Raw genomic sequence first — 22,956 nt, 5'->3', positions numbered from 1 at the left:
CATGTCTGGGAAGAAGAAAGGAGCACTCAGGGTATTTCCCTGCTCTCAGAGAAGGGCTGACCACAATGGTCCTGAACATCATTAGTGATGCTGCTGTGCACTCACAGGCAGCAGCTTTCAGCCCAAGCTCTTCACAAACAGAGCTGAAGTGCTCTGAGAGTGCAGCAAATGTCAGAGCTCTGCCCTGGGTCTGCAGCTTCTCCAGCCCTGCCCTTCTCTGGGGTCTATTTGTTTCCTGCTGTTGACACTGCTACCCTTTGACTTGCAGGCTGACAACAGTTTCAGCCTTCACACTTGTCTGCTCTGGAGATAAAATTCTTGGCAAAGGAAATAAAACCTCAATTCAAAGCAAATTAAAGGTGAAAAAATTCCACATTAAATTAGTACATGCCATATATCCATACATTTTCCAGAGAGTTATTCCTGCTGTGTCAGGAGGTCTCTTGGAGAACTGCTCTGGGGAGACAGAAGTGTGAGGCAGTAACCAGCTCATTGTTCCCAGAATTAGCACAGGACTGGCCTTCAGGAGGAGGCAGGAAATGTTAGCTGGGGAGTTATGGGACTCCTTCAGAGCCCATTGTCCATCTGACAATTAAGGCACTTTAAATACAAAGAGCAGGAGATCTGAAGGAAAATCTGGGTGAAAAGATGCAACTGAAAACTCCTAAATCAGCCAGCACACACACAGTTCTCCTGCTGCAGGTCACTGTGTCCCTACACAAATTCCCTGAGGTGCTGCATGTACCCTGTGATACTGGGTTTACCTGACTTACTTTACTGAATGCTGCACTAAATGGTTGCACAAAATCCTGTGTAAATACCAGAGTACAAGCTACAGCTGCCCCTGAGGAGCTTTAACTTATGCACTGTCCCATAAAACTTCCAGGTAGGGAAATAAGTAAAAAGTCTCAATGCTTTCTTATTCCATCAGCCCTTCGTGGTGAAGAATTCTGCAGTGAATGTTTCCATTGTTCAATATAGATGGGGGAAATAAGATTAGCCTGAGATGGAATATCCCATTTTCTCATGCAGTATGTTCTCTAGCCAACTCAAGCTTGCTGGTTTGGCAGAATTCAGAGCTCTCTGAAGACACTGATTTTTTGAAGGCTGACAAAGTTTCATTTGGCAAAAACACATGCATTCCATTCCACCCCCCAGCCTCAGGTGTTCTATGAAGGGCTAATGTTCTGCCAGAGCATAAAAGAACAGCACATCAGAGCCTGTTCTGCCAAACAGCTCAATCGTGGCTCTGAGCTGCTGCTTTCCTCTGGTCACTAAGTGACCTGGTCCCTCATTTGTCCTCTCCCCAGCAGTGCAATTGGCCATGGCAGGTTTGTTCCAGAGCTCACAAGTGTCAAGTGGCACTCAGAATGATCAGCTGCAGCCCTCACTCTGCAATCTCTAAAACACAGCTTAGAGAAAACGCTTGCAAAGCAACCCCTAACATGCTCTGACACACAGGAAACCTTGCAAAACACAACCCTTGAGCCAAAGGGCAGGTGTTAAAGCACTGGGGCTGGAGTTCCTGGCAGAACAAGTGGTGTGGACAGCCCTGAAGGCAGCACAGCCAGGGTGACTGCAGGAGAGGCAGCAGGATACAGCAACTGTCTTGTCTGCCTCTGAACCATCTCTGAGTTCTGCACATGCCTCAGCAGGTGGGGAGCTGGGAGACCCCACACCAGCTGCACACCAACACACAGAGAATACAGAGGCACCTCCAGCCTTGCCTGTTCCCAGCTGGCACAGCACAGGCAGCTCTGGCTGACACTGCACTCCCCAGGAGGTGCAGAACGAGCAGAGACTGCCAGCATGGTAAAGGGAGCACGCTGAGAGCTGCTGCAGCACCTGCCAGGGTAGCACTGGAGTAAAAGTCAGTGCTGGAGCCCCAGATGAGGTGGGGAGGGAGGAGAGTGAGGCAGGGCTGCCAAGGATCCTTATTGTCCAGAGGTAAGTGCCTTCTGCAGCTTCAGCTGAGATTTCCAACTTACACAGAAGCAATCCATAAGCCAGCACTGCAAAATAATTTGGGAAATGCCAGGTGAAATCCTGTGCCCTGGGCTGTGCTCACTGACCACACTGCTGTGGGTGGTGCTTCCTGCAGCCAGAGCCTGGCCCTGTGCTGGCAGCCCCATGTGATGACAGACTGCCACAGACTGCTGGCCCTTGCTGTGACACACAGGGAATTTCTCCTGTCCAGCTCTCCCCTCTTTCCACAGAAACCACCTGTTCAAATACAGCCACCCTAACTCAGGTTCTGACAACAAGCACTCCAAGACCTTGTATGCAAGATATAACACAGTGCAAGAAACATTTCATTTGGTACTTTTAGATGATCTCCAGGAATTGGAAATTTATCCTGCATACACAGTATAAAAGTTCAAATAAAACATAACTGCACCTGACCCAATATGTGAAGCAATCCATGTTTTCTTATTTGCTGAATGTCTTTTTTTTTGGTGAAAAGCACAAATCCCTCTAATCATGTAACCTAAGTGCAGAAATCAATCCTGAAGATTTGGTGTCTGCTTTGTTGCAAGTGTGGGCAGCATTTTACAGGAAGACAGAAATAATGAGCAATTCTGTTAACCTGGGTGTTGGAACGAATACCTTGGACATAAGAATTTTTAGATCAAGCTCCACAGCACTAAAATTTCAGCTAACCTCCTTACAGTATGTGCAACACTCTTCAGTTCCAAATGTAACCCGCAAGGAACACATGCATAAATTATAATATATCCACTGGGGAAACCTCTGAAATACTATAAAAAAGAGGGAAATGCATTTTAGGGGTCAGTCTGCTCAACTGTCTGCTTTTAAATACAATTTCATATCAGGAATAATTAATGGCTTTACTGTAGTTAATGCTTAGATATTACAAAGAGGAAAAAAACAAAACAATTTCTACATACTTTCACTACTCTGCAGAGAAAGGAAAGGATTACAATCTGAAAATGCCTAACAGCTTTTAAAGTACCTGTGCCTTGAATTCTAAGGAGTTTGACTAACATAAGGATTCTGTTCAAACTTCTAATTCCAAAAGATTCACAATAATTAAGCTAAGATGCCCAAGGAAGACTAACATAACACTAAGGCAGACAGCATTGTCTCCTCTGCAATATTAAATTAAACCAGAGAAATTCTGCAATGCATGGAAGGGCTGATGGATCACAGGAAAGGAGCTTTGTCTTTTCCAGAAAAAAATTCAGGTCCAGCACTTAGGATAATAAAATCTCATCCAAGTGAATGTGTTGTTATCCCCTGAAGCACCAAGCTGCCCAGCAGACACCCCAGGTAGCAGAGTGCTCCTGGCCACAGCCACGTGGCACTCAGACCTGCAATGCCCACACGGTATTTCCTCCTCTCCTGGCACCAGGGCTGCCCTGCCCAATGCTGGCAGCTTCTGGGAACTGGTGAGAACACAGCCTCCAGGCAAGGCAAGCCCCACAGCTGATGCAGGAGTCCTCTCCAAACCACAGAAATGCAAGTGGCCAAACACCAAATCTGTTTTTCAATGCTCTTCCCAATTTCCCTGCTTTCACCTCTGAGTGATTATCCTTTGGCCAACTTTCATTTGGCTGCTGCTTCTCTGTACTGTGATGGATCTCATCATGAGGACACTGGAAAAGTACACCATGGCCATTTTCTTCCCCTATCATTTCTTTGGCTCTGTTTAGAACCTGCTCCCAAACACCACAGCTTCTGCCACTTGAGAGCAGATGTATCCTCTCTGCAGCCCGCGGGGAGCTTCAATCCCTGCAGGAGGGGAGGTGCTCAGGAGACTCTGCCGTGCAGGATGGAGGTGCTCAGGAGACCCTGCTGTGCAGGAGGGGAGGTGCTCAGTAAACCCTGCTGTGCAGGAGGGGAGGTGCTCAGTAAACCCTGCTGTGCAGGAGGGGAGGTGCTCAGGAGACTCTGCTGTGCAGGAGGGGAGATGCTCAGGAGACTCTGCTGTGCAGGAGGGGAGATGCTCAGAGGACCCTGCTGTGCAGGATGGAGGTGCTCAGGGGACTCTGCTGTGCAGGATGGAGGTGCTCAGGAGACCCTGCTGTGTAGGATGAAGGTGCTCAGAGGACCCTGCTGTGCACAGCAGCACTCACACTCACCTCGTGCAGGGCGCAGCTCAGAGATGCTCTCGGTGGCTTCGTCGTCAGAGTCTTCGGTGGCGACCACCTTGTACCTCTTGCTGCTCTGCTTGTTCAGCATGTGAGGGACCTGCAGTGCAGCCTCTCTCTCTGCAGCCAGGTCCAGATCCTGCTGGGCAAGGTGGGCCCTCAGCTGCCTGATTTCAAACTAGAGGGAAAAACAGCATCACAAACTGATGTCATGCGAGCATGGCCAAAAGTTTCTATGCTACAGATGGGGACCTGTGACTCATTTTATCACTAAAGAGTCTGGTAAAACAAATAGTGTGCTTGAGCCAGGACATGAGTCCAAGCTCCTGGTGCTCTCCCAGAGCCTATGTGAACTGAACCATTGCTCACATAATCTAAGGACAATGACTGCCCCATGCTGGTCTTCTATTTTGCACAGCTGTTTCCTGAAAGTAAGATTTTGGACACTTTTAACAAGTCTTATTGCCCAATCTCATGTACCCTTTATAGAAAGAGACCACTTTTAACAGGCATTTAGGGAGTTAGGCTCATGACAAACATCCCAAACTCGACTTTGTAATGAGGTTGCCAGTGGAGAGGAGGTTATCTGAGCAAGCACTTCCTCACTAACTAGACAAGAGGAGGATGCTACAGTCCTCTTCTGACTTGAAATCTTCTGTACTCAGCAGTGTGCAGAAAACTCTGGGGAAGGTTTCCACTTTTCTGGCCATTCCTCTCAGACATGGTAAACAATTTCAGCAGCCACGTGGGGATTTGCTCATGACTGGTGTTATAAAGCAGACACCCGACAAAAAGAAGCTACCAGGTACAATGCGATTGATTCCTCTTGTTTCTGATGGCCACGTATCTTCCACAATGCAAGAAGGAAAACAATTCTTTTGGAGGGGCTCCAGAGACCCTTCAAACCCTAATATAAGCAAGACAAACCTCCCTATGCCACTCAGCACAATGTGGGGCTGCAAGGAAGAGATTCTCTTTAAATGAATTACTCTTTAAAATCAGTAGTACAGCAGTGACCAAGACATGTCTAATTCCAGAGTCTGAGAGGGAAACACAAATGAGGTGAGTCACATACACACATTTAAATGTGGCACTGCTGGGCCTGGCCTGGTTGAGGGCCTGAAGAGCCAGGGTAGAGCAGACACAGCAGCTGCCACCCCACACTCACACCACACACAGAACTGGCCTCTCCACGCAGGAATCTGGTGTGGAACAGCCCTTGCAGTGCATCTTGCTGTGCCTCTCACTCCTCAGATGTGACCCAGATCTGCTGCCCTGGCACACCCTGCTCCTTCTGCTGTGGTGAGACGTGGTGCAAACACCAGGAAGGGGAAACCAGACAGAATTGCCACAGATTTAGGAAAGAAAATGGGATTCCAGTTTGCCACACCTGGACTCTATCTGCTTTCCAGAGCATCTGGGAAGGAACTACAGTACCTGCAAGGGCCATTGCAAGACAAATCTAGAAAGCCAAAGGGCAGCTCAAGCTTTCCAGATCCCACTGAGAGCAGTTAATCCAGGGCTCTAACAAAACCCAGAGCTTTTCCTCCCTCTGCAACTTAGTGCACAGAGGCCTGGCAGCTGCAAACAGCTGGCTGCAAGTGCTCACTGCTTTTAACCCAAGGTCTTCTGGCAGCGGCAGTCAGGAGTCAGGTGGAATCAGCAAATGTCAAAACACTGCCCCCTGCTCCCTGATCTCCTGCAATGAAGCCTCCATGGCAGATTCCTGCAGGTTGTTCTGGTGTTAACCTATTGCCAGGAAGAACTGCCAACTCTGCTCCCAGTCAGCCTGAAGCATCCTGAGGCTCAAGGTGCTTGTGCCAGTATGGACATAAGGAATTTCAGATTTTATCCTTAACTTGGAAAAAACAAGGAATTACAAGGAACACCTTATATTCCACCTTTAAAAGGTGAAATACCCTTTTCCAGACACTTCCTTGGTTTAATGAAAGAAATGTGCTCAAACATGATATGCAAAAAATAAATCTGGAGATGTTTTTCACGTTGTCCAGCTCAAACACCATTTCTGTTTTTCTACATTTCACCCTTCAAAAACATTCACGTGTCAGAAAAAGAAATAACTGTTATTAAAATGCTTAGTTCTGGCCTAGAGGTATGGTATACATGATGGAATACAAAAAATTTGGTGGGTATTTTTTAACACAAATAGACAGAACTAGCAAAAAAGTCAGCTCAATAACTGACTGCATCAGACCCCATTTAAGGAGCTTCAGGATTCACAAAGATTTGCTGAGCACTGTTAGAATCAGAAGCATGAATGCATCACTGCGTTACACAGGTGTGAAGGAACGGGGAGAGCCCACGCTCCTGCCGAGCACTCCCAGCTGCTGGGGACACAGTGAGCATCCCAAAGCGCACAGGTTGCTGGCAGTGCCCAAAGCTCCGGGCCGGGCAGGGCCCATGAGCTGTGCTGGGCAGCGCTCGGCTCCGTCCGTCCGTCCGTAACGGGGACACAGCGCCCAGCAGCGCCGCTCTGCTGCCACCTGCCGAGCAAAGAGGGAACTGCACCGCGCCACCAACCGCGGGACACCGCGGGAACGGGGACAGGGGGAACAGGGACACCGGGCACGGGGACACAGTGGGCACGGGGACACAGCGGGACACGGCGGGAAAGGGGACACCGGCACGGAGCGGGAACGGCGGACACACTGTCACAGACACCGAACCTGGGCACTGGTGTCACCCTGACACAGACACCGCACCTGGGCACCGACAGCCGCTGTCACAGACAAGAACCAGAATTTTTGTTCATAAAAGGCATGGACCCACGGAGGAGATTGGCTCGGTAGGAATTGTTTCCCAAGAGTTATCCCAGGATCCTGCAGATGCTGAATACTCAAAGCAAGCCCCTAAAAACACAGGTTAGGTCTAACCTAACCTAAGGCTCTAACCCTTAGAGCGTGTTCCTTACAGGCAAAATGACACAAGAGGCTCCTAGGTTGTAGGTGTTTCTATCGACAGAAGATTACAGTAATTTCATGACTATAAGGCGCACCCTTTTGACTAAATTTTTCCCCCCGAATCCGGAAGTGCGCCTTATAGACCGGTGCGCCTTATACGATGGACAAAGCTGCGACATTTGCCACCCCGGAAGTGTGAGCCGCAATGGGGGGGCGCGGTGCCGCAGGAGCGCCGAGTCGTGATGGGGGGGCAGGGGTGGGCGGCCACAGTTGGCAGGAACTGTGCGGGGAGGGAGGGAGCTGCCACTGGCCCTGGTCCTGGTAGAACAAGAAGCCGGGCGGTGCCACTCCAGGCGCAGGGGCGGAGGGAATGAGAAGCTGGGCGGTGCTGGCCCTGGCCCGGGGGAAACTAGAAGCAGGGCAGTCCTGGTGGAACAAGAAGCTCGAGGTCGCAACAGCCCCGAGCAGAGCCCGCCCAGCGGTGGCATCGGAGCAGCGGCGGCGCGGTCTGGGTGGCCGGGGGAAAGCTGCGAGAGGCGGCGTGGTCGCCGGCACTGTGGAAAAGTGGTGAGAGGTGGTGAGAGGCAGCGAGAGGCGGCGCAGCTGCCATGGAAAAGCAGTGACAGGCGGCACAGCCCCGGGGAAGCGGGTAGAAGCGATGCAGCCGCCGCCGTGGGAAAGTGTGGAGAAGTGCTGCCACTGCCGGCCAGGGGGAAGCCGGGACGCAGCGCAGCCATGCGGTGGGAGCTGGGAGCTGTGAGTTGTGCCAGCCGGTGCCGGGAGCGGGCGGGAGTGCCGGGGCCCGCTGCACAGGGAGGGCGCCTGGGGCTGCGTTTAAAGGCTACACCAATCTGTGAAAAATGTTTGCAAATTGAGCACCTGCCAGTAATTCGTTACTTTGTTGTGCGCCGCACGGCTCCTCGCTGCAAAAAAACAGTGTGCCTTATAGTCCGGTGCGCCTTATGGTCGTGAAATTACTGTATACTGCACACTGACTTCAGGCAGTTCCACTGTGTACAAGAGCTAATGAGGTTGCTCTCACTGCATTCAGCAGCCCAGAGCGGCTAAAATCAATCACTAGGACGTATAAAATATAACAGTCTTTTCAAGTTAAAATTCCAGGCCAAGGTAACATGTGAAATTCTATTTGCAGTAGGATCTGATGTAGGGGTCTGAGTGTATACCTGAACCAGCAGAGTTGGACTGAGGAAACCACGGTTTGTATTTCCAGGTACACCATTCTTCCCTCAGCCTGCAGGGCAGGAGCATATTGCACATATCATCAGAGGACAAAAAAAAACAGGCATAGAAACTTAAAGATGCTTTGATTTGTTTAAGTTAACTCATAGGTGTGGGCTGTGGAAGAACCTTGCAAACCTCACAGAGAGCCAGTGAGCAAAAAAAAGTTCTTGTGTGGAAGGTAACTTGTGACTGTCTCCTGACTCATGGTAATTACCAACACAGCACTGGACCACCTGAAGCTGCTAGTGCCTTTACTTACCAGGACACCTCTGACACTCATGCTCCTTAATCACACATACTGTGGCAGCTTTTGATGGGTATTTACCAATAAGTTCCAACATAATTCGTAATGGAAAATGTATTTTTGAAAACTTCACAGAATCCCAGCATAGTCTAAGCTGAAATGGAACTGGGAGAATCATCTTGTCCAACACCCGGCATAAAGCAGCTGCATTCAGCTGAGGCTGCTGAAAGCCTGTCCTCTCCAACTGTGACTGTGTGTGCACAGCACCACCTCCCTGGCAATCTGCTCTAGTGCTTGCCCATTCTCACCATGAAAATGTTTGTTCCTGTATTTCACAGAATTTTGCACATTCCATGCTGCTCTACTGTCACTGTGCACCTCTCAAACTGTCTGGGTTCCACCATGATGGAGCTGAGACAGCAACAAAGGTGTAACACATGTGGTTGATGTGAAAATACACTTATTGCCAAGAAAATGGGAGATAGAGTGTTTTACGGAAAATGAATAATTAGATTGGCTGGTATGAAGAGAAAGTTCATCACTGGGAAATTTAAACTTACCATTTTCAAAATCTGTTACATGTCCTCTTGCAGCACAATGCTGGCAGTATTTTGTCAGGAAAGAAACCAGAAAGAATTATGGGGCACTCCTGAGCACTTATCTCCTCACTCAAATAATGCCTTAGGTGATTATTTCTAGGCAGGTAAATTGACAGACCTACCCTGAGCTCTAGATAACACCTCCTTTTCCATGCCTGGCTTTATTAAGTGGGCCACCCATCCTAGTTGATATTTTATAATACACATGTAGTCACTGCAGGACAGGGACTCAGCAGTGAATCATGGAGTAACCCCCTTTAATGGTCTAACAACAGAGTAGGATTGACATGGCTTCAGAGAGATCAATGAACATTTTAGTCAGAAGCTTACTTGTGTCTAATGCAGGAGCAATAACTTTGCTCAATTCTATTAGTGCTGTCTGTACAGAATGCCCTGCCCTAAAACTCATCTGCCACTGGGACACAATCCAATGTTTATTTCCATTAGTTTAGCCATTGTTGGTAACAATAAAAATCAGGAGACAGTTGCAAACTAATGATTTACGGGTAGAATAAAATAGGGGATGACTTTGGCTGCCTTCCATCCACCAAGAAAATGACTGGTAGTTAGAAATAAATTAAAATTATTGCAAGAGGATAGCATACGTTATTTCTCCAATAGGTAATTCTACCAGCTAAATAGCCCTGTCATTAAACTGGCAGCTGTTGTACAAATTATATTCCAAGATAAAAAAAGAAATTACAGCTTCCACAGTTTGTGCAGTGTTTAGAGTGATGAAAGCCCCAGTTCTACAGGAAGGGACAGAAAAGGAGCTCTGGTGGGATAAGGTTGAGCACACACTCCTGGTCAGGCTGCGCTCAGCTGAATTACTCTTATGGAAGCTAAGCAGAAAAGATCAGGTAATTTTATCTGTTATCACAAATGGAAATTCCTTTACAGGTGACTCCAGAGCAAAAAAGCAATCTTCTCTGACTGGAATTTGTAGCTAATGAAACTTTAGAACTTTGTTTTGCAATTTAAGTACAGTAAATTCACGAATACAAGCCGCACTGAATATAAGCCGCATCACTGGGTGTTGGCAAACATTTAGGTTTTTGTCCATAGATAAGCCGCACCCGAATATAAGCCGCTTTGTCGTTCGCAGCGAGGACCCGCGTGCAATTAGTAACAGAACCGCGGGAGGGCGGGGTTTACTGGCTGAGCTAAGGCTGTGCAGGCTCGGCCCGCTAGGGGCCGCTGACGGGGCCAGGTGGCCCAGCCCGGTGCTGCTGCTCGGGGCCGGCCGCCGCTGCCACTGGGCTCGGTCACCCCGGGTCGGCGCTGCCCCGCGGTGGCAGGCAGGGACGGAGCTTCCCCCGCTCCTACGGCAGCGGCGGCGGGCGGGGACGGAGCTTTCCCGCGCCCGTGGCGCCGACGGCGGGCAGGGACGGAGTTTCCCCGCTCCTGCCGCGGCGGCGGCGGGCGGGGACAAAGCACCCCGTTGGCTCCCCGAGCCGCGGCAATGGCTGCGCGGGGCTCCCGTCGGCTCCCCGGGCCACAGCAATGGCTTGCGCGGGGCTCCCGTCGGCTCCCCGAGCCGCAGCAATGGCGGCGCGGGCTTCCCCCTATCCTCCCCGGGCCGCAGCAATGGCGGCGCGGGCTTCCACCCCCCTCCCCGGGCCGCAGCAATGGCGGTGCGGGCTTCCACCCCCCTCCCCGGGCCGCAGCAATGGCGGCGCGGGCTTCCCCCCCGCTCCCCGGGCCGCGGTAGGGGCGGCCCGGGTCCCCCCTCTCCTCCCCGGGCCGCAGCAGGGGCGGCCCGGGTCTCCCCTCTCCTCCCTGGGCCGCGGCAATGGCGGCGCGGGCTTCCCCCCCCCTCCCCGGGCCGCGGTAGGGGCGGCCCGGGTCCCCCCTCTCCTCCCCGGGCCGCGGCAATGGCGGCGCCGGGCCCCCCCCGTCTCTCCCCTGGGCTGTGGCAGAGGAGGAAAGAGAGCTCTCCCGCCTCTCTCCCCACCCCCCGTGCTGCCTACAGGGAGCCAGGCTCCACCCGCGGTGCAACAGAGTAGCGATTTGTAACAATCGCAAAATGCCGACTTTGCAGCTGCTCGGCTCAGCACTCTGGCAGGCACTTCTGAGGTTGTATTAGCCGCTCCTGATTATTAGCCGCATTTCCGGTTTAGGAGCAAAATCTTAGTCAAATCGGTGCGGCTTGTATTCGTGAAATTACTGTAATTCTGATAAAACAAAACCATCAGCAATATACTCTGCATATATTTGATAGTGACTGCAGTGAGACTGCTTTTCCTTTTACCTTTACCCATTTTTAGAAATCCCTCCTAGTCCATTCCTGTTTAACAACCTCTTTTTTTGCCAACTGAGAATAAATAAAATGCAAACTATTCAAAAAGTTGCACTGGGGTACTACAGAGAACACAGTGGTGTGCAATTATAATTTATTAATATATTCTGGTTTACAGACGCACAGCTAATCAAAAAGCAAAATGTGGAAAAGTTTTCATGTTTCTCCAATGTCAGTCAGGAATAGTTGTGATATCCCATTCCTGGTCAAAAAACCCCACAACTGACAAAAGAAAGAGAATTGAAAAAGATTGTATCTTTTGTAAAGGTTTTATCTTTCCTGCTTTTAATTTTTAAAACAGAAATTCTGGTTTTGCCTGCCTAGCATTAAGCACCAGCTTCAAATCAGCATGGGACTTCTCAGAGAATCAGCCACCAATTATTTTTGTTTTAAATCTCAAACAAAACATGCTAACTATTTTTCCCAATTCCTCTAATGAAATAATACTCTGCTTGAAACTTTCAAGATAATTTCATCTGCAGAATATGCCAGACCCTGAGAATTCCAACCCCAATTGTCTGAGTAGCAGCAAAGCAGAATGAAGCAGAACATGGGAACTCAGAAAAGGAAGGAAGCCTTTTCAACAGGAATGCTCTCATCAAATAAGCACAAGCACACCACACAAGCACAGGGAAACACCATGAATAAGCAATCCTTTAGAAAGCTCAAGAAAGATGATCAAATGAAAAAGCAAAATCTGGCAGAATTTTAGACATTAAATACCATTAGAAGCCACTTTTCCCATCAGACACTGTACACAACGTTAATGTGAATATTATAATGCTGACAACTTGTTCTTGACTGAATTATGAAGCTAATAATTTACAAATAAAGGATGCTGTACTTGAGTCAATGTCTCATGTTGCTAACTGCAGCAAATTAGTACATTTACCTGTTATCATACAGCTGAGACAGTTGTTTGGCAGCAAGTCAGGCCAGCAAGAGGGATTAGCATGCTGTCATCTTTCTATAGACTATATTTTTCCATAGTAGATGACACTTGAAAGCTGCAAGAGAACCTGCTCTGTTTCTCAGATTTACTCCTCTCCCAGTGCAGTATTTCTTTCTTCGATGTACAGGTTGTTGTAACCATGAGAGCCTGGATTTAGGGCTACTCTGGTCACACTTTCAGGAGTACCTGGCTCAGAATGAAGAGCAGCAAGAAGTGTTATCTGGCTGTATAGCAAATTCCTAAAAACAAGTGTTTTACAATTTATGATTCTCAAGACCTTTAGTATGGTCTGATAGACAAAATACTGCACTGGGACTCGAGAAATCACTGATTGCTTAATGGGTTTGGTGAAGGGATAACCCTCCCTTACAAAATGGGCTGTACACCACTCACCTGGCCATTCCACAACCTTGACAGAAGCCAAATCACTAAGGATCATTGTGCAAAGGGGTTATGAACAGGACTGCAGTTTTGCCCACTAAAGACACTTACACAGTTGGCACTCACTAATTTTTGGCAGAAGCCAAGCCTTAGAACTTTGTTATGGTTAATATGAGTGACTCAAAACCAGTGTTATGGAATGACACAGTGTCTACAGTTCTTCCTCTTGCATCAAACAGACAAGGCAACTCACCACCAGCAGCAGAATCCCAGGCTGACATCCAGGACACCAGGACCTAAACCTAAAAATCCACTTGGGGACCTAAATATTGATGGTTTTGTATTTCAAAAGTACCTGCTGCAAGCCAGGAGAGGTAGTTGAAGTTAGAAGTCTCCAGGATTTATTTGAACTATATCTCACAGGTCCCCTTTCACTGCAACAAGAAGTAAATCACCTGAGGATCATCCTGCTGTGGTCTGATGGTCACCTCAACACTCACTTATCCCAAGCCTCAACATCCATCCCTGCTTTCTACTTTAAATCAAGTTAGTCAAGACCTCATTTGCATAAGACAAACGGCAAAAACTCCTGGCTTATTGCCCCAAAAATGGTTTTACACCTTTTTCATGTAAAATATATTCATTTGAGGTATTTCAAACTTCACCTTCCCTTACCTCTAGACTGAATCACTGAACATTTGGAGGACTAGGAAGAGTCTTAAATCTTGACTTGCTTCCAGGAACTAGAAGCTTCTACTGCAACATTTTGAGCTTGCCAAGAGTCTCTGACTGACCTACAGGGAAGCTGCCTTTTGCATTTAAAGCAGGGAAATCCATTTGTTTTAACTGCACATCCATTTCCAAGGAATACTAGCTGTGGTCTCCAACAATGTTTTTGTATGTTAGTCCTATGTCAAGCTAGCTGTGTATTCATTGAATAAATGACACACTGGAACCATTTATTTTCTGTTGCTCACATTTGTTCTCCTCACCTCAGAAAAGACAAGTCCAGCAGCAGAGGCAGCCGACTGCTGTTTGACAAACACCATGCTGACAATATCCTGGCTGCAGCTAATTCTTCCTTAGCACTGAGACCTGTCACCCCACAGCACAAGTCCCAGTGGTACTTCTCAAAGCTCATATTGCATCAAGTACATGAGTTGTTTGACTTGCCTTGACAAGATATGCGTAAATAAAGACAGAACTGAATTTTACCCCTTGTTCTTGGCAGATCTGGGTTAGTCTTTCCAGCTGCTCATCTTGAATAACTTTTGCCTTCTCATATTGCTGAATCATCATCTCCATCTCCACTTTCACTGGAAGGACGTATGCTGGAAAACACAAACAACACTTAAAGCAACCCAGCTGTGATTTGGTTTTTTATCAGAAAGAAAACCTTTGCAGGGCAAAGAACATCTCCCTTTCCCTTGCATCTAGAGACCTGGAGAATTTCTAATAGAAGCAGTACTAGAGCACTTTTTTTAGGGAAGGATTTCTGACATAGGAAATGCAGGGCTAGGTATTGTTTGGTCAGACCTCCATCTGTCTGGCTGGACTGAAGTGCAGGCTGCCTGCTCTTCCCAGACTCCTTTCTAGGACAGCTCTTCCCCAGAGTCCACCACAGATTTCCTGAACTGTTGGGTAGGAGGATTTTCTCTTTAGAGTCAGTCCCATTCCCTATGAACCTGAACAGCACAGCTCCTTCATGAAAAGAACTATTCCAGAGCCCTAACCATTTAATTCCTAGACTTTACGGTAAGAAACCCGTCCTTAATGGACACAGCAGACTAAGAAAGATATTTTGAAGAAACAAAAAGGACATTTATCTTCCATGGTTGTTCAAACTATAGCCCAGTATTCAATACCTTTGCTGAATGGCTCCAGAATTTTTAATTTGCTCCTGTCTTCACTATGGCAAACTCAGACTGATCAAAAAAGCTGGCCAATACATACTGTAATTAATGTTTTCTGAAGCTACACAAAATCCTGAAATTTTCTTTTATGCTTCAATCAGAGGGCTATGACCTCTCCTAAACACTGAATACAGAGTTTTCTGAGCATTGAAACCCAAAATAACAACTCCCATTTTTCACACATGAGCAAAATGACCATTCATTTATTTCTTTCCCCTAAGCTGCCTGAAGCTGCTTGAGTACACAGTAACCAAACTGAAGTCCTTTCTTCCAGGCCCAGCCACAGACTCTGTGCTGCAACCTTGACTTGCTGGGGCCTTTTCATCTCCCCTGGTGCATCCCCACAGAGGTCTGTGCAAAACACCACCAACGTACACTTCATTTCCAGGATGCAGAGAGCACCTCCAGCTGGGAATCCCCAGGGCAAGAAAACCCTCCTGGAATCCAACACAAAACTGATTTACTGACAAAAACTTAGAAAAGAAAGTCTCAAGACAGAGCTGGTTGCATGGTTATGGGGAGGGTGCAGTAAATATCAGCAAAGCAGACTGGAATCAATTATTTTGCAGAATCAGGAATGACATCTGGTGGCAAGAGACATGAAGCAGGTCAGGGCATTTACTTTACAGTTCAGGGGATCGGAGGTGCCTAACAGGAAAATACACCAATGAATTATAAAGGTTCCTAGGGAGCAGGAGATACAGCCAGGATCTCCAGACCTACTCTCCTCCATGGAGTCATAACTCTCTTCTGTTCAGTGCTGGTAAAATGCAAGAGAAAGAACAATGACAGGAACAGTGGTAGCAATCATGTTTCTGGATTTTAAAACCTCTTTTGCCAGCCTGGCAGGTGATGCCTGCAGTCCCAAAGTGATCCCCACTCACCATCAATGATCCTCTTCACTCTCCAGATGCGCAGAGTGATGATAAGGCTGATGGCATCCCAGGGGCTGCTGGGGCCGTTGGCCACTGTTGAGGCCACCATGGGTGCCAAGGACAAGATGATGATAGCACCATCAAACACCTGGAGAGAAATCAGCTTTTTAAACCTTCCCTTAAAATCACATCCCCACTGTTCCTCTGACATCTCAAAGAACTCCCTCTTTGCCCAAAAGAAATGCAATTGTGGTACCTGTTTGGAAGGGATATGAGAGATGGCCAAGCCACAGAAAGGTTGCACAACAGAATTCCTCTGTGATTTTTATGAGGTGAGGAGAGAAACTGTGGTGGAAGGGCAGGGGCAGAGAAAGGTTTTTGGAAATATTGGCCAAAATCCCCCTAGGAGAAGTGATAGTCTAAGTGTTATTACAACCCAAGAGTTTTATCATCACTGGTATTTATTACCTGTTACTTGGCATAATGTCATATAAAAAGAAAGATGCAGTCCCTGCCCATAGATCTCCCTGTCTAAATGAAGAGATCAAGAAGACAAGGAGAAAAGATGGCTCCTGGCCATGGAGTGGCTGCACACCACGTGTGGGAATGGCTGTGCCCCCAGACACAAAGGCTGCCTGCTCCCACTGCTATGGGGCAGCAAGGCTTGCATAGGAGTGTGACAATTGTGACTGCTCAGAAAGATTGATGTGACACTGGCTGCACTGGATCAGATCAGAAAAAGCAATTGTGCACAGCATTAGACAGCAATGAGGCAGTAAATGTGTCTCAGAGCAGAGTGGCAGCAGGGCTGTGTCTGCCCCGCACAGGCCTAGCAGGGCAGAACAGAGCACGATGTTCTCCTTGCTGCTGAGACCCTCCCTGCTGCAGGCCCACTGATGAACTGTCTGCATAAAGGGGCAGGGCATAGATTTTGTAAGAACTACTTATCCAGAACTGTGTGTAACTATTCAGTGTGTTGAAAAGAAATATTTCTTACTGCAGCCACTCAATGGGCAGTAAAAATATCACCATCCCAAATTAACAAAATGAATTATCAGAAACTGCTGCATTTAGCCTTAGTAATAAGAAACCCTAGATCAACTATTTAAGTTTCATTTCATTTTTTAAGGAAAACAAGTTAAAAACGTTTACAACCTCATGACAAAAATATGCAAGTCTCTACATTGCTTAAGCTCCAAGAACACCCAGATTGTGCTCTGGCTCTTCCTGCACGGTAGTGGTTGATGAGGCAGTATCAAGAAAAAGCTTTTAATTTTCCCCATCTCCAGATTTCTGCTCAGATTGGGATTATGTATTATTTACAACACAAGAACTTCCTTTTCTTTTCTATAGGAGCATACACACTCAACCCAATTTTTAATCTGAGGTATTAATTACAGTGTTTATCAAAACAATTTCATTATAAAAATGGGGGTTTCGCCAAACTAGTATTTACTACCAGGAAAATACGGGCAATTTTTCAACTAACTCAACTAATTTCAACTCAATTATGGCAATGGGGATATAAAACTCAGGTGACAATTTTCACATCTCAGGGTAGCAGTATCATCAGTTAGACCAGCACAGCTCTAACAACAGAAGGCACACACAGAGAAAGAAGGTCAAAATCCCTCCCTTCATAAAATATTTTCAAATACTGCAATCTTCTGAGCCTCTCATGGAAAAAGGGACTGCACCACTCAGCTATGGATAACGCACATATTGAGAATAATGTGTATATTTATCTGCCTTAAAAGATTGTATTGTACCAGGGGAATAACAAAGACTTCCAAAGCAGTTCTTCGTGGTCTTACTGGGGCTGCCTGGAAAACAGTACCAAGAGAGAGCTTACCTCTATTTTGTTTTCAATGTAATCCCATATGCCAAGGACCACAATCCTCAAAATAGTCTAGTAAAATAGATTAGGGGGGGAAAAAAGATTATAAATGTTATTGCAGTCTTAGATAAACATTTAGTCCTTTATCTATTTAGGGAATAACTTTTTGTCTTATTTAAGCATTATACATTTCTTCTAAATAATAATCAGGTCCTAGAAATAGCAAATTCAAATGCTCATCAGTCTTTCCATCTTCCTAAAATTTTCCTTTCAGATTTGTGTGATTTAGATTACCAACCCTCCTCATCCAAGCCTATGTAAGATCCACGATGGGGACCCCTAAGTCAGAATGGGGAAAATTCTCTTTTCTGGCCAACTTTGATACCCAGTGCTTACTGATTCTCTAAGAGAAGAGGCCCTGTCCTGTCCTGCTGCCTAAAGGTACTGACATTTCATCAGCCTGAGGAGCAGATGCTCTTCACTGGAGTCAAAGGCAGTTACTTTGGTATAAGATCCCAGAAAATCATGGGATGAGGGAGAAAAATCTCTCTGTGATTCCTCTCGATGAAGCAAAACAACAATAAGTAGCCTCAACAGCTAAAAAAGAAGAATAAAGAAAGAATACAGAATGAACCAATGGTGAATTCCCATTGAAAAAATCCAATGATACCTCTCCTAATTTTAATTTGGCATTCAGAAGACACAGTAAAAGAAAAAAATCCATCAGTCAACTTGGGAGTGATATTGAACTCACATAAAATTAGCAGGGATATTTCCTACTGCCAACAGTAATAAGGTCAAGTTCTGACAGACTTGAGGAGCCACCTGCAGCTAGGAGCCTTACAAAGACCACCAAAATGCCACTTTCTCCATTAAAGAGCAGCACAATGACTCAGTGTTCAGCAGGTCTGTATATGAGGGGTGACCATACCCAGAACTGTGCAGAAAAAAGTGGCTCTGATGAATGCATATATCTCCTCTTCACTACAAACATGAAATCCCAGCAACTCTGAGTTTATGCCAAGCACACCCACAGTTGCTAACTGCAGAACAACACTGAAAGGCTCAGTAGGACTCCTGAGTGCGGTTCTGCCACCCCCCAGCAGCCCAACGGGATCCCCTAGGATGACTGCTCCACTCTGCTGCACCCAGCCCTGCTCTGCCCAGGGACACTGCTGGGGGGCAGCTGGTGCTCCAGAGCCCAGCCCCACTGCAGCACAGAGCAGCAAACAGCAACACCTCTCAGAAAAGGCACAGGCCAAGGCTGGCTGAGGAAGGTAGGCATGAGCAACAAGACAAAATGCAGCACCCTCTATCCTCTACAAAAAGTGATGATACTCCACACAGACAGCAAGACCTGTCAGTGCTGCTGGTCTGTCCTAAAAACACTGGACTTCCAGAGCACTTTACAAATGCAGCACGGGAGTAATAATAACCTATATCCCCAAGGTTGATTGACTATGTGGAGGAAGGGCTGCACAAGAGCAGGTGCCAAGTCCCTTCATGACCCCAAAGTGGCAAACACAATGTGATGTGGCACAGGCACAAGGTGTAAGTGGACATGTGCTGCCTACCAGCCAAGGAACTCCTGCAGCCTCAGCTCAACTCCTGAGCTCAATCCTGCCAGGCTAAAGCATGCCAGCTCCTGTGCCAGCATCTCCCTCACTGTCCAGTGAGGAGCTGCACAAAATGCTCAAGTAAGAGCTACTTGTGAGCCTGTCAGTTCAGCTGGACCAGTTCTGGGGTCCACACAGGCTCCACCAGCAGCAGCTGTGGGGAAACACATAAGGTCAAACAGATCCTATGTATATTAAATTTATATTTATATTCCTACTTATAGGAATAAGACTCAGGGCACCACCTTTCCTACAGTGACCCTGCTGAGAGCACAGCCCATGCTCTGCTATGCTTGGGCAGCATTTATGAAGCGCCAGGTCAGTGAGCAACTAATACAGGATACCTGAGCACTGATGGTGAAAGTCTTCCTTCCTTTGGACAGGTGTGTACAAAGGAATTTTCATTGAAATGAGGCATATCTGCACAAAGAAAATTGAAAACTGCCTCACAACCCTAAATGATTAAACATGGACTGGTGAGGGATTGTAAAAAAGGATTTTCCTTCCTGCCTTTTTAATTCCCAGCTGCTGTGTTTAAATCAGACTGTGCTACTGCCATGTTAATGGGTGTGAGAAGCTCCAAGGGCTGGAAGTAACACAAATGTTTTCACTGCCACTCTGCTGTTGTGAACAGCACAAGGCAGCAGTGACTGGAAGTCTACTTGGAAGACATTTAATGCAGGACTGGGAGTTGATGTCAGTAAATCATGCCCAGATGATCAGCTCCAGCAGAGTCTGTAGAAAGGGGAGTGTAAGGGTGAGATAAGCCAACTGCTGCCATCCCAGAGATGCACCCCACAGAACAGGTTGGGCACACCTGGTGGGTAAGCTTACAAAACATTTATTCCCTACAGAAGCTCTTCAAGCTGTGCACCAGCACTGTCACTCTTAAAAAACCCCAAGAGCCAGGCAAAGCTGTCTGTCCTTGGTGGCCTGAGCGAGCCCCAGTCTGGCAGCCCAGCCCCAAACCCACCCTGGCTGTGCCCACTGGGCCTGTGTGTGTCCATGGCACAGAGAACATCCTGCTGCCACAGCTCTCCCCCACAACAGCTGGAATCAAAGACATTTGGGCTGTGCTGGGCACTTCCTTCATTGCTCAGAATAATAAATACTTGCAAATGAAGGCATTGGTATTTCTTAGATATAACATTTTATTATTTCTTCCAAAGCAATCAAAAATACATTTCAAAGAAATATATATATTGCATTTGATTATACACTGTCTTCGTACAGAACTTTAAAAATGAGGACCTGTGGTAGGATCTCAAAAAACACAGAGACAGAAATTAATAATCCAGAAACTTCCCACCTACTGTTCAAGGACCAAACCGGAAAATGCATATTAATTAGAAGAGAATTGCAACTGCAAAACATTCACCACAGACAAAATGAGTGTTAGTCACAACTCTACCATTTTTTAGTACAAGAATCTACAAGAAAAAGGGAAAAACTGGAGTAGGACTGCTGTCTCCTACTGATGTGCAGGCATGTAGCAAATGCACACATAGTTTTGCATTACATCACAGGCATTCTGCATTTTTAAATACAGATTTGAAAAAAAATTAAGTATCAGTGGGAGCACTTTCCTGTTGAAGGGAAGTACCGCCAGCTTGGTATTTTGTACTTGAAAAACAAAGTTTTAATGTTTCTTTGACTGGTAATCTTTTAGTTAGAAAGTCCTTAACACATATATTTTTTTAGTTCTATCAGAAATACATTTTTCTTCTGCTAAAAGCTAATTTATTACGTAAAAGTCTGTCCAGTGCAATAATAAAAGGCAAATGACTTAAGAGCTCTGCTAACTTCTTTAAGCTGAAGTAAACCCAGGTAAAATTTTAAGCCATTTTTCAGACAGAAGTCCAATTTCAAAACTGACAAAGTCTTCTGGTGACACACAACTGTTTGTATGATATTAACTGCAGTTATGAGTTTATGAACTCATAAACTGAAGTTTATGGTGAACTGTGTGATGCTGCAGGCTCTCTCTCTAATTTTGCAGGAAAACTTGGCCAAGTCCTCTGCTGAGCCAGCTGTGTGAATTCCCACAATCTGCTTTTGTCAGCTGACTGCACATTAGGTACATCAGGTAATTTTAAGTACTTTTCTGCTTGCACAGTTAATATACAATTTACTATTCTGAGTCACTGCACCAAACCCCTCTGTAGTGTGAAGGAATCAGCAGGAACAGCACAGGAGGTGAAGCTGGCCCAGCAGCATGAGGCAAAGGAGAGCAACTCTGCACTTCAGGGTGGGATAGGGATTGGGCAGGAGACAGGATGGAGGAGGCCGGAAAGGATGTGCTCAGAGAAGCCCTCTCTCCCTCCCACTGCCACAGAACCAATCTATCTGTTACACAGGCTCTAGAAACAACTCCATACACCAAGCTTTTGCCTTTTGGACATATCTTGTAAGACCAAATATTTATTGAAAGTTTTCCCAGAACACCTTGTACCCAGTGTGTAATTTATAACCCTTCCCATCAGGGTCACCCCACAGAGGCCCCAGCTCACCCAGTCCTTACAAGAATCCTCTTCTGCCACCTCCTGCTGTGCCTGTACCCAGCTCCTGATGAGCTGTCCCAGCACACACTGTCCCCAGGCCAGCAGAGCCCAGAGGAACGTGTTGGCATGCTTAAACCAACAAATCCTCCTGTTCCCAGGGCACAGTTTCTCTTAACCAAGGCTCTGAAACCACAGAGCCCAGGTCACATCACCCAGCACAACCCACTCCATCCCTGCACTCTGAGACTGCTGGGGTTCCACCAGGAAATCACTCCCTGCCCAAGCCTGGGGCCATGAACAGAAACACAGTGTTCTCTCACCAACACTACCAGCACATCACATACCCAAACACACCTTTGCACACATTCTGCACTTCTAGTTCTTCTTATGTTCTCCCAATACTCTCACCATCTTCATTCTTAGCACAGGGGAGAACCAAAGAGTTTTCAATTGACAATACTGTCTAGATTTGAAAGGGCTTTTCAGGCATGGGAATGGCTCACCAGAGATACCAGGCATGCAGGGTGCCCAGGGAACTGGGATTGGACAGCCCTGCATCACAAGCTGCCTCTGGGCATGGTCACACAAGCACTGACACTTGTCTGGGAGACATGGGGTGTAGGAGGCACTGCACCGCCACTATCAGACAGAAGAGAACACAGAAGAGAAACCACAGCTTACAGAAGATTAACGGAAGATTATTGTCTTTGCACTCAGCTCTTTGAAGCCCACAAATAATGCAACTGAGTTTCTCTAACAGAAATGACAAAATTGTTAGGGAAAAGACATTGTTACTTAGTATTGCCATTTAGGATGTTTTTCTTTTTTAACAGAACCTTAAGAGCAGAGTCTCCCTTTGAAGGTTTTATTCCTTTCAAGGGTTGCTACTAACAAGCAGAAAAGGGGTAGGTTACTGTGAACACTTCCTTTAAACATACAGGGTGAGGAAAGCCTTGCAGTTTTTCCTCCTGTGAGCCACAGCTCATGAAACAGATGGTTTCTCAGCTGGGAGCCCAGACTTGCTCTGCTCAATTTGAGAGTTCATTTTGTGGACACAGATACTGGAGAAGAGCTGTGATTTGGTGCTGCCTTGGTCCCTCCCAGGGAAGGCTCAAGTGTTTCCCTCCAGGAGAACGCCTGGGTGCTGGGCTGGCTGAAGCACTCACAGAGCAATGCAAACAGCCACTCTCAAGAACTCCATTCCTGCACACAGTGTCATCAGCCCTACTGAAAAGTAGAACTGAACAACAGCCACAGAACCACAGACTTGTGGCAATGGGATAGAACTGTCAAGAGTAGACTTCAACCCACTTACCAAACCCTGGGACGTTCCCCATCTCCCTTTTCTCAGCCAACTAACACCAAGGCTGAATTTGCCCTCTTGAGAGGGTGCAAGCCCGGCCTTGCCTTGCTGCTGATACTGGGATTTCACCCCAGCACCTCTGTCTTCTCTTCTGTCTGAAC

The 22,956-nt window shown here is 46.9% G+C and overlaps 1 protein-coding gene across 3 annotated transcripts in view; it reads right to left on the bottom strand.

The window, feature by feature from the left end:
* The window catches only part of TMEM266 (transmembrane protein 266), an 83,709-nt gene that overhangs the window by 13,868 nt on the left and 46,885 nt on the right, over window positions 1–22,956 (bottom strand). For all 3 annotated transcript variants that reach the window (XM_033071017.2, XM_033071016.2, XM_033071019.2), the window contains 4 exons: window positions 17,391–17,447; window positions 15,548–15,686; window positions 13,966–14,081; window positions 4,104–4,290 (listed from right to left, as the gene is read on the bottom strand). In XM_033071017.2, the coding sequence (XP_032926908.1) occupies window positions 4,104–4,290; window positions 13,966–14,081; window positions 15,548–15,686; window positions 17,391–17,447 (499 nt within the window). The remainder of the gene's footprint in view (window positions 1–4,103; window positions 4,291–13,965; window positions 14,082–15,547; window positions 15,687–17,390; window positions 17,448–22,956) is intronic.

Source organism: Catharus ustulatus, chromosome 12 (assembly GCF_009819885.2).
Source record: "Catharus ustulatus isolate bCatUst1 chromosome 12, bCatUst1.pri.v2, whole genome shotgun sequence".
NCBI lineage: Eukaryota > Metazoa > Chordata > Aves > Passeriformes > Turdidae > Catharus > Catharus ustulatus.
Note: the sequence above shows the minus strand (reverse complement) of the source record. Positions and strands in the feature narration are given on the sequence as shown.